The 11,471-nt window shown below is 40.8% G+C and overlaps 1 protein-coding gene across 1 annotated transcript; it reads left to right on the forward strand.

The window, feature by feature from the left end:
- Positions 1-336: 336 nt before the first annotated feature.
- On the forward strand, positions 337-10,074 carry g3bp2a (G3BP stress granule assembly factor 2a). The gene is made up of 13 exons (XM_076147743.1): positions 337-548; positions 1,997-2,115; positions 2,206-2,287; positions 3,314-3,487; positions 3,769-3,859; positions 3,976-4,081; positions 4,224-4,404; positions 4,669-4,770; positions 5,387-5,489; positions 5,612-5,671; positions 5,886-6,014; positions 6,108-6,226; positions 6,848-10,074. The coding sequence occupies exons 2-13, from the start codon at positions 2,021-2,023 to the stop codon at positions 7,127-7,129; spliced, it is 1,524 nt and encodes a 507-aa protein (XP_076003858.1). The 5' UTR covers positions 337-548; positions 1,997-2,020; the 3' UTR covers positions 7,130-10,074.
- Positions 10,075-11,471: the final 1,397 nt, after the last annotated feature.

The raw sequence follows: 11,471 nt of genomic DNA on the forward strand, positions 1-11,471 counted from the left end.
CATTCCTGTATCTACAGATACAATTGCAACACATTTCCTTACATTATTACAGTTCATGTTTGTATTTTAGATTTCTGTTTCATTTTCTGATGAACTTCACTTATTTTGATGGTATTATTAAGGCGAAATTCATATGTCAAAGATAAGACAAGCAGTAAAGTGGGTTTAACACAAATACGTTAATAGATAAAGATAATAATAAAGAACGTAAAAATGTTAATAAAGGGAAACTTAATAATCAAGTATGTACTGACGTCAAAAAAATTGAGGGCGGGAACATTTTCATTACGTCATAGTACAGCGTAAGCATGCCATTGGCTGGGCGGCTGTGACGGGGGTTCCCTGCCCAAGACTGCAGGGGTAAAACAATAAATCGGACCTATTACTTTAAATCTTCAATCTCTGGTACAACAGAGATCATAAACTGTCAGTTAGCAGAGCATTCACATCTAGAATACTCTGTGTTTCAGACAAACATACAGCCGCTCACCTTATCCCAAGTTATTTATTCCTAAACATTCTGTCTGCGTAGATAGGTCTTTCACAAGGTAAGTTAGCTACCTTCCTAGCTAAGAGACGTCAAGCTAGTCGGCTAACGTTAGCCGCATTGTCTAGTGAAAAGTGCCCGGTGATTACACGGTAGACAGTCGGTAAACGGCCAAAGGCGGTAAACCAAGTATGAAGCTACTGTACAACTACTCAGAACCACGCAGTTGAAATGATGAGACTCGATCAATTCTGTCAAATATGACATCCTTTGTTTTCTCTGAGCTAGCGTAGCATGCTAACCCTAATTCGTATTAGCGTTCGTGCGTTGGTGGTGTCAGACGTGATTTCCCGGTTCGATGTGTGTTTTACTTTCGCTTGTGGTTCAGATACCTGAATGGTAACTGCAAACTTAATATTCATAATTCCGTGAGCTCGCGCGTATATGTTATGGTCCTACTAGGTGGTTAGCACAGTGCTAATGCCGCCTCGCTGCTTGTCCGCTTACAACCAAAGTAGTATAAGTTGTTGGTGTTAATCCACGGCGAAGCGCCATCGTGACATTTATTCACTCCCAAATCGTACTATTTGTTTGTACATGGCATCTTACACAATGTGTAGTGGGTCGTTGGTTGTACAGTAAACAATGACGCCACAAGTTAGCTCGAGCTAGTATTAGCACATTCGGCGTTGCTAATGGTAGCCATTTGAGTGACAGCGGAGAGGCCGGCAGCAGAGCGTTCATCTCTCTCTCTGAAGCTCTGTAGATGTTATACAAACGTTATTCGCCATTACACACGTCTCTATTGAGCTTCGCTGATCGGGTGTAAACAGTTTATTAAATGTCACACCATGTAGGCAATGCAGTTGCTCATAATGGAAGTAAAATGTTGCTAATGAAGAATAGGGAGGCCTAACACAATATGTACACCATCGAGGGCCAGTATCGAAACAACACGGCGCGCCTGATGCAAATTTATGGGTTTTAAAAGTATGATTTTAATTTAAACAATGCGCATTTGCACTGTTTTGGCCTAAATATCTTCATCGCTCGCCTCCCTCTCAGGCTACAGCCGGCTCATCTCTTTGTCCCATATGAAGAACGCGATGGCGCAGTTGTGTGTGAGCTAGTGTGTACTTAGCCATTGAGCTAAACATTGAGCTTGTCCGGCTGTGGCTGTGTGTGATTAATGCGATATAGATAGAGAGTGATTATATATATGATCAAATATAAGACTTAGGTAGTTTTGCTTTTAAACTTTAAACAGGCTTGTTTTAGTTACGAATGAGTTCTACTTAAGGTTTGCATCTAATGACCTTAAATAGCTCGTGAGCAATCTGTCATGCCCTAGTCTGTTTTAAATTACTTTTTGATTATTAAACATCACAACTCTTCGTCATGTGTTATATTGTTTTGAAATGAACCTAAATCTGATGGTGAAGTGAATGTAATAATGTACCACTCTAAAGTTGTTTAATAGCTGACAACTAACCTTGTGTTCTGTTTCAGCACTTAATATTGTTTACCAAAGAAATGGTGATGGAGAAGCCAAGTCCCCTGCTTGTAGGGCGGGAGTTTGTGAGGCAGTATTACACACTCTTAAACAAGGCACCTGATTTCCTGCACAGGTAAATTGCAAATGTGACGTAGTGATAGTTACAAGCTGAAGCTGTGGTTATTAGCAATGCTATTTACACGTCCTCTTTTTGTGCCATTAGGTTCTATGGGAGGAATTCTTCCTATGTTCACGGTGGATTTGACTCAAATGGAAAGCTGGCAGAGGCAGTGTACGGGCAAGCGGTAAGTGCAGTGAACCTAACATCCTCCAACAACAATCCATTCATAGTCGTAGTTTGCATTCTAAATGTTTTGTGTGTGATATGGGATGGTCCAAGAGAAAAAGTAGAAACACCTACAGGGCACTATTAAGGGGTGGGGCAGTATTGGCCTGATGAGGAAGTGGGGTCCAGGGTTATGGGTATGACTGCATGAAGGGCACCACACATGAGGAGGGAAGTTATTATGACAAGAAAAAGAAGAAGCAATCGTCACTGACGTTGTGCAATGCCTGCAACTCGATCAAACTAAAAGCCCTCTATCAATGGCAATTTGATAAAAGCAAGTATTGAAGCAGTGAAAAGTCACTGGCAGGCTTTTAGCTGCAGGAGCACAGCCTACATGTACACTACAAGGCGAAGTGCATAAAGTTGAATGTTATATTGATTGATATTTGCACAGCACTCAGTAAACACAATGTAGTTTGGTGTCTTGTTTTTTTTTCTACAGCACATAAAAGCATGGAATAAATTGAAACTGTATACTTGGCGCCAAGACTTAATATGATTTTATATACAATGTATTGAGTTTGATAGGCTTTTGGTGCCAAGCCCCAATATACCGAGTTTCTGTCTCACTGACATTAATCAGTCTTGTAATCTAATGGCTAAATAAGTTTTGTAGCATGTTGTACTACCGACTACATGAACCAAGTGGGTCTGCTGTTGTGTATTTGACGCTGGGAATATGTGTGGACATGGTATTTAATAGGCAAAGGAAAATATTCTACTGCTGCTTTTAGCGAAGCAGGAGGATTCCCGGCTCCTGCCGCCATTTCATTGACGCAACATTATAAATCAGTTTACTGCATATACTGTGCTGATTCTATGAGTGTGGATAATGACAGAGGAGCCTCAAGCCCCCACTCTTTGCTGCATTTGTAAATGGTGTGAAAGTGACACAGGACAGAGAGCTGGAGGAGAGACTACGGACGGCACTAAAATGAATTTGAATCACTTTTTACCTTCCGCTTCTCTGTGTTTGTCTTAGGAAATCCATAAGAAGGTCATGTCCCTGCAGTTCAGTGAATGCCACACAAAGATCCGGCATGTTGATGCCCATGCTACACTCAGTGACGGGGTGGTGGTACAAGTTCTTGGCGAACTCTCCAACAATGGCCAGCCCATGAGGAAGTTTATGCAGACGTTCGTGCTGGCTCCAGAGGTAAGTGTGTCTACAGGTCAGCCCAGTATTAATGCCATTATCTTTAGACTGCCAAAGATAAAAATCAGAAAATCACTGTTACAAATACATGATGAATTAATTCCAACAGCTATAAAGGGAGCTGCACAAATGTTGAGATGCAGCACTTAGTACATTTACTTGCACATTGACACTTCAGTTATTTTCTAGTGTTTCTGGTAAAGAATTGGTCCTATCTTTGCTGTCTTTGTTAAAAACCTCAAGTAAGAGGAGGTTGGTGACTGACACACTGTTTTCCTCAGGGTTCTGTGGCAAACAAGTTCTATGTGCACAATGACATCTTCCGCTATGAGGACGAGGTTTTTGGTGATTCTGAAGCTGAGCTTGATGAGGGTAAGACTTTAACTAATGACACAAGAATTAGGTTTCATGGTGAGGTTCATGTGCGTATGTGTTTGAATTTGAGCGGCAATTTAAATGATCACCCTTGATTTCCTTTCTCACCTTAGAGTCTGAGGAGGAAGTTGAGGAGGAGCCAGAGGAGAGGCAGCCATCCCCTGAGGCGCTTCAAGAAAGCCCCAACAGCACCACATACTACGAACCACACCCTGTCACGTAAGCCTAAACCTGAATTGTAACCTTGACAGTGAAATGTAAATATATGAATATATAAAAAAAACTCACAAAGGGCTTGTTCTTGTAAGAAATAATTTGTGTGAAAGAGAAAGTCCATTCATTTGTGTCCTTTTCAATGCAGTAATGGAGTAGAGGAGCCCATGGAAGAACCAGCGCCAGAACCAGAGCCAGAACCTGAACCCGAGCCCAAAGTAGAGGAGGTAAAGCCTGAGGTGGATGAGAAGGTTCTGGATGAGATGGAGGAGAAGGCCCCTTCACCGGCCCCTGTGGAGTCTCCACCAAACACCCAGGAGCCTCCCAAGGTTAGGCCTGTGTGTCTGCACTATGTTTAATTTCCTTGAATGAGTCTTCTGATGCTTTTTTGGAATATTTGATATTCCAAAAAAAAAGTAGTAGTAGTTTTTTTAGACTACATTTTTATGTATTGACTATAACAAGGTAGAGACTGGCCATGGTTTATTTACGCACATAGCCTTGCTGTTAACTGACTAATGTCATGGTATGACAGTGTTACAGTTATTGTTGGCATCCAGAATGAGTCCCTCATGTCTTGCTGCTTCCCTCAGACGTTCTCCTGGGCCTCAGTGACCAGTAAAAACCTCCCTCCTTCCGGCACAGTCACCTCCTCTGGTATTTCACCACATGTTGTTAAGGCTCCAAGCTCACAGGTAACCACTCCTGGCTATGGAATTTATTGATGATCATAGAAAGCTGAAATGTGTAATAAAGCGCTCATATACCAGGTCATATTGCAAAGTACTGCTTATCAGGATGATTTTGAACTTGTTTAAAGCACTTCCTTTAGATAAGATGGGGGGGTTGCAGCAGCAGTTGTTTTTGTGGTTTGTGGGAGGAGCAACCATATAAGCACTTGTCTCTGTTGATCACTTTCTTGCTTCATGCAATGTGCCATGCTTCCAGGAGCATGACAACATTCACAGTAAACATTGCGGCATTGAGAGTCTTTAAGTATCACTACAACATTTTTACAATTTCCAAGTGTTTGAAAAACTAAATTGCAGTGTTTTGTTTAATTCTAATGAAAAAAATATTTTCTGACCATTCAAATGCAAATCAAATCCATCAAATCTTTAGTTTTTTTTAGTTTTTTTCCCTTTCACCTTTCCATAATTAATTAATTCCTTAATGAAACAAAAGCAAACGCAACTGCTCAAGACAGACAGGCAGGACTGTAAGGTGCATCTGTGTTGCACCATACACAACTATAATGAAAGGACCTGTACTTAATGTTGTCTTTGTTGTGATACCGCCTGCCTCATGTAGCCCAGAGTCGAGGCAAAGCCCGAGACGCAGGCAGCACCCCTCCGACCACGAGACCAACGCACACGCGACAGACCAGCCTTCACTCCACGAGGACCCAGACCTGGTAATTTCAACACTCATTCCCCATGTACAGGCATTATCATTTAACCAAGCCTGTAGTTTCTTCCCGTATGTTAGGAGCCTCTAGTTTATGCTTAACACCCTGTGGATCTCTGTTGCTATTAGATGGTGCTGCTTCTTCTGAGTCACAAACTGGAAAACCACACTTGAGTTTTGTCAACAAGGGTAAATATCAATGTTTGCTATGTGCTCATCATTTTTACTCGTCAAATAGTACTAACAAAATAATGAATGAAATTGTTTTACAATGGCGTTTGATGTGGCTTCAATACAAGTAGACAAAATGTACTTTCTTGATGTGATAGATTTGACCTGTTATAAGATAAAACTTAATCTACCCCGAGGAAAATTGCTGATTCTGGCTTATTCTGATTTGCAGGCAGGGGAGAGTCTGAATCCACTGAAATGGACAGCAGGCGGATTGTTCGGTACCCAGACAGCCACCAGCTTTTTGTTGGCAACCTCCCACATGACATTGATGAGAGCGAGCTCAAGGAGTTTTTCATGAGTACGTCCCGTCACAAAGCAACACATTCTCGAGGCTTTTTTCCCTCTATTTGCTGCTATTGTAAGTGAATCTTGTTTTTTCTTTGTCTCCCAGCATATGGAAATGTCGTGGAGCTGCGGATCAACACCAAGGGCGTAGGTGGGAAGCTGCCAAACTTTGGATTCGTGGTGTTCGACGACTTTGAACCTGTGCAAAGAATCCTGGCGGCCAAGGTAGAAGGGGGACATATTCGTATTTCATTACCCACTTTCATTCAACTGGTGGTGGTTTGGTGGCACATCTTGTATAATCCGGCACTGGGTTTCAATTTCCTTTTACATGTATATTTGTAGTTTCTGACTCGGACCAGTGTAATCGATCCTCTTAAGTTTGACCCATAAACTCTGTCCTGCCATCAGGATTTCAGTCTGCATGTGTTGTTCCTCATCCTTCACAACAACACAGCCTGGCGCCATAAATGGCAGAACTGTTCAATTGAGTTGGGCCAAAAATTTACAAGACTACCATTATTGGCCAAATACAAATAAAGAGCGTTTGAGTATCTATGGCAAACTCATGCCTTATTTTTATTCCCCAGTATTTAACCAAATGTCAGTGTGCATGAACCCCAAGTTATACTATCAAATTCAGTTATTTAGCCATTATATTCTACAGCATGTACGCTTAATTTAGGTCAGACAAACGAAACACAAAATAATGGTTACATACTATCTTGAAATACAGTTAACAAATTTGTGTGCAAACCAGTGAATGATGTTGGGCCGTGAAGTTTGTTGGGACGGTTCAAGTCCTGGTTTGTCCTGTATCACATTGTTTTGTTTTATTTCCTCTAGCCTATCATGTTCCGTGGTGAGGTGCGTCTGAACGTGGAGGAGAAGAAGACGAGGGCCGTGCGTGAGCGAGAAATCCGTGGTGGACCAGACGACCGCCGGGACATGAGACGCAACGACCGAGGCCCTGGAGGTTCACGAGGTGTCGTGGGCAGTGGAATGATGCGTGACCGCGACGGGAGGGGACCACCACCTCGTGGTGGCATGGCCCCAAAGCCCGGCATGGGCTCCGGAAGAGGCTCCGGGGGCCAGGGAGAAGGCCGCTTCACAACCCAACGCCGCTGAGAAGAGCACCACCTGTAGTGTGGAAGTAGTACCATGTTCTTCATCTTCAATCGTTCTCGTTAACGAAAAGAAGTCTTCATGTATAAACGTATATATTTGGGTTTTTTTGTTTTTGTTTTTATTTTTTCGTTTTCTCTATGCTTTGGAATGTGACACAGCCTGTCAACCATTTGTTTGTGAAATAGACAAAACAAATAAGCAAGCAAAATTTTCGCTTATTAATTGTGAGCTGAGCATCCTTGCCGGGTATCTCGAGAATTCACAAACTTTAATTTGTAAATTCGTGAAAAAAAGGCAAACCAACCAGGAGTAATCTGCCACATTAGAAGGGACTGATAGACTTTTAACTACGATAATACAGCCCATCATTTGGAAAAGAGATTATATGCCTTGACTTACTGGGGCGCTGCTTCACGAAATCCCTCTATTGCACATTTTATATGGTAGTTCTCTGCCCGTTACTGTTGGAAAGAGTGAGTTGCAAAATTTGTGCAGTTCCAAGGGAAAAGCTTGCCTTTTATTTTTTTCCTTTTGAGAGACCACTGCTTCAAAATTGCATAATGCACTCATCAATATGCACTAATGGGTACTTTAGTCGTGTTACGTTGACATCCACGCTCGGAATGCAGCTGGAGAGACCCGTTTGTCTCAAACCGATACGACGTGATGGGGCAGGCCTCACTCACAGCCCATCAGCTGTGACCAATGTACTTCTCACACCTTCGACCCAAACTATGCTTCAATTACCGCTGGATGGACAAGACGACAAGTAAAGCTACATTATATTTTTCCTCGTTTATAAATCAAAAAGCTCAAATCCTGGACTTTCACCGAATGAGTTGGGGCTAAAGGATAAACAAGAAACAAAGTCGGAACAATAGAGTGGCGATAACGGATGGCGGCTCGCTCTATTTTCTTTGTTTACACGTTGATTTTCTTCATGATTTTCCCTACCAGCTAGACCGTGAATACTGGGATTGATGGCTTCTCCTCCCCTCTTCCCCTCCCTCTTGTCTTAAGTGCAGAGTAACAGAATAAATGTACAGCGAAAATCATAGTTTACTGTATGTGTTGATTTCTGTGTGTTTTCAGTTTTCACTCAACTTGATAAAAGCATGATGGTGCCTTCTATTTCACCTTTTCCAGTCTTACTAAAAATGTTGCAGTCTGAGGCGCACTGCCCCCTAATGTGGAGCTGCTCATTTTGAACTATTGTCTACTGGGAGCAGAGAAACTTGCAGTATTCACAAGATTTAAGTTTTCAGGTGCATATTTCATCTTTTCCATACTGTTCTACTACCTAAGATGATCTGCTGTGAGTTTTGTACATTTGTTTGTATTGTGTATGTTCTGGGTTTTGTAGAGACAATAGGTGCCTCAAGGTATGTTTGATGTACAACAGTTGCATCTGAACGCCTACTCCCCAAAAAAAGGTACATTAAAGACGGTGACAGTGACCACTGGATTAACGGGACGGCTCTGTGCAACCCTGATTTCAGTGTAAGAGCTGGGCTTTGCATTTTGGAAAGCAAGTTTGTTGACGTTGAGGAGCAAATGGCACAGAAACCTTCACACAATGTGATCGAGACATGATCTGGACTTTGTTGATCCTTACTTTCAGTCTGACCATAGTTTTTGCAGCTCATGGCAGAACTTGGGTTAATCCCTGGACTCACACAAATTGTCACTGTTCATCTTTTTCAACAATTTTATAATGATCTGTGTGTGTGTGGGTTGACCATAGTTACAACCTACAGACTAGCAAATAATTGTACTCACTTTTCTATCTGTTTACACGTTTGTATTTTCATATTGCAATTCTTCATTTTAAGTCTAATATGAGTTCGATACTAGTAGTCTCCTTGTCCACCGTCTTATTTTCTTTTTACCACTTGGTAGGGAGGACAGACCTCGGTTTCAGCTGGAAAGGAAAACATGATTTTTATTTTTATTTTCGTAAACAAAAACAAAAAAATGGTTTTGCACTGAAATGGGAAGTGAAATTTAATTAAGCATGTTCTGGACAAAATACTTATGAGGTCTTCCTTGTTTGGTGGTATTGCACTATTTCCAACATTTACTGGGACAATCTGTCAGATTGAACACAGCCTCTTCAAATTTCTGTACTGGAATCGCTAATGTTAATGCTAATTTTCTTAACGGCCTTATATTAGACAATGCGTTTACTTTCTCTTGCAGTTGTGACAAGATTTGATCTACAGATGTGGCATAATTCCTGCAGTTTGATTAATAATGCTCAGCTGCGCTTTCTTATAGTTGAGATGAAATATTTCCAGAAGTAAATAATTTGAAATGGAGACTTAATTTGGTGCCATCAGCCTTTTACTCAATATAACAGAAACAGCCCAGCCTTTTGATCCTATAGTGTTTAATGGACGGTTCTTATAGGTGCCTAAACCCCTGAATGTTTATTTGTCATATAATTGCTTAATGAGGGCACTTGACTGTAATAGTTTCACAACAATGGTCAATGAAGAGGAGAGTGGTGAAGAAGAGCCATCATGCTTTCAGAGTACTCTGCTTTACATCTTAGCGGTGTTCCAATTTTTGTGAGCATATCAAATTATGGTTGGGTAGTTCTTTTTCACTGAGGTTTTTAATGACCCACCCTTTCCAAACTTCAAAGGATCCTTAAAACAAAACATGTAAATTCATTTTTCTGTGGTTGAAGTAGAGTGGATCCTCGTTGTGAATCATTCCAATCCATTTGATGGAAATAGTACCTTCTTGGCTTTAGCAGGTGTGGTAAACAGTTGGCTGCCATCTTAATTTACTGTGTTTACCTTCTACTTGTTGCTAGTATAAAATGTTGCAAGTGGAGAATCTTTTCATTTGATTTTTTTTTTTTGTTTGTTTCTTGTTTCTTTCCATTTTGAATGTGTTGGACTTAACATACAATAAACTACTGATATCAGCACCACTCATACATTTGTCATGTTTATAGGTTGCCCCAGGTTAGATCTGGTTGAATAATTTAATTATAAATTTGCCAAAAGAAAGGACACTTGTAATAACTGGTAGTTTCGTTTGCCCAAGGGTTGCTGACTTTTCACCACACGGGCTATCTTTCATATTAAAAACTGAGGATTTGTCCACTCAAAGTTTTTGCTTCAAATTGAGCAGTAAGTGAGTATTACTTCCACTGTGACTATTGATCTAAAGCCTTATTTGGTTTCTACACTTGGTTTTCATGAATAAGAATGAAGATTAAGGTCCCTAATGGAAGAGCCATTGCATATTCAATGTTATGAATGATTGATATAGTTTTGCTTTGCCTTTGTATCTCAAACAAATGATATTATCAACACAATCTGTGTGATTATCTGTGAAGCTAATCTTTTTAGTCCACATATTCAGAAGACCTTTCCACCTTGATTTCCCTTCAGACCATGGACACCCCCACTCTGAGGAAACCAGCTAACTGAGAAGTGTTCATCACTGTGTAGATCCAAGAACCATGGAGGAGATGGGTGATCTTCAGTGGCACCCAAATGTGTGTGAGGGAACCTGACCTCCTTGAAGATAAAAGGCCAGCAACATTTTATACCTTGTAATTCCACGTGGTGTTTATTTTAAGTAGGCTTAATGACATTAAGTTGAATTTCCCTTCTGAGCAACATGGTCATTGTTTTTTAGTCAGCTGAAAATATATTTATGAGTCTTGTATATATATCATTTACCAAATCCAGCAGCCAAACCTGCTGCAGGTATCCTCAGCTCCACTGCTGAAACAATGTAACCGAAGATGTGTGTGTCCATTTCAAATGAGGGGTGGTTATTGTTTTATGAATCAGGTGCTGTATCAGCGATTTGAAATTCCTCTAATTACTATTAATATGGAATGAGAACAAATTGGATTGTTAAAATGGTTTTCCACTTTAAAATGAAGATGACAAATCAAAATCTGTACATTAATCCACTTTTGGTCGTACCTACATTTGTGACATTTGGAGAATGTTTTTGGCAGGTTTGGAGGCAGTTAGAGGAATGGTGCTTGTTGTATTGACACACACACTTCCATTTATGATGCCATTACATACTTCAACATGTCATTCTGGAGTGCCATTCATGATGTTATTAACAACCCATGACGCCTTTAACAACTGTGATATCACTCACGATTCTCTAAAGAGTGTTTGTGTCAATGATGTCAGTAACAACAGTGACATAATTGGTGATTCCATGCATTCGATGCGCTCTCCCGTCATGGTAATATACAGTATTGGATTCAAATCATTGTCTGATTTATCATGAATAATTTTGACACTGGCCCTTTAAAGACGTGGCGCGTTTGCTTGCTGCTGAGCCACGTATCGCCACG

Source organism: Genypterus blacodes, unplaced genomic scaffold, assembly GCF_046128005.1.
Source record: "Genypterus blacodes isolate CSIRO-AG114 ecotype Tasmania unplaced genomic scaffold, CSIRO-AGI_Gbla_v1 ptg000039l_1, whole genome shotgun sequence".
NCBI classification, from domain to species: Eukaryota; Metazoa; Chordata; class Actinopteri; order Ophidiiformes; family Ophidiidae; genus Genypterus; species Genypterus blacodes.